General features: G+C 31.1%; 1 protein-coding gene across 1 annotated transcript in view; it reads right to left on the reverse strand.

Moving 5' to 3' along the window:
• LOC119838112 overlaps nt 1–328 on the reverse strand; it is a 31,793-nt gene that overhangs the window by 10,596 nt on the left and 20,869 nt on the right. The window contains exon 7 of the mRNA XM_038363928.1: nt 46–143. Coding sequence (XP_038219856.1) covers nt 46–143 — 98 coding nt within the window. The remainder of the gene's footprint in view (nt 1–45; nt 144–328) is intronic.

The following is a 328-nucleotide window of genomic DNA, read 5'->3' on the forward strand; positions in this document are numbered from 1 at the left end:
ACGCTATTTTTTTTTTTTTACGATAATAATGTCGAAAATCTTTACCTGAGACTATCGTCAATTTCGGACAGTATCGGTTTCGGCTTAACCGTTACGCGGTTCACGTCCTCGTGCAAACCTTCCAGCAGATAACGGAGGAATTCCTGAAATTGTCAAAGTAAATAATTAAATACATACATTTTAAATAAAAAAAAAACAAAAGTCAAGTAAAGTCTAAAGGTATTTTTTTTCGCGTCTAATTTTACGCGTGTATTACAAATTTTTTGACATTTATTTGTCTTATTCTTTCGCGTAATTACTTGCGTATCGTGTTATGATAATAAAAAAA

The sequence above is a fragment of the Zerene cesonia genome, unplaced genomic scaffold (genome assembly GCF_012273895.1).
Source record: "Zerene cesonia ecotype Mississippi unplaced genomic scaffold, Zerene_cesonia_1.1 Zces_u001, whole genome shotgun sequence".
In the NCBI taxonomy this organism is placed as follows: Eukaryota; Metazoa; Arthropoda; class Insecta; order Lepidoptera; family Pieridae; genus Zerene; species Zerene cesonia.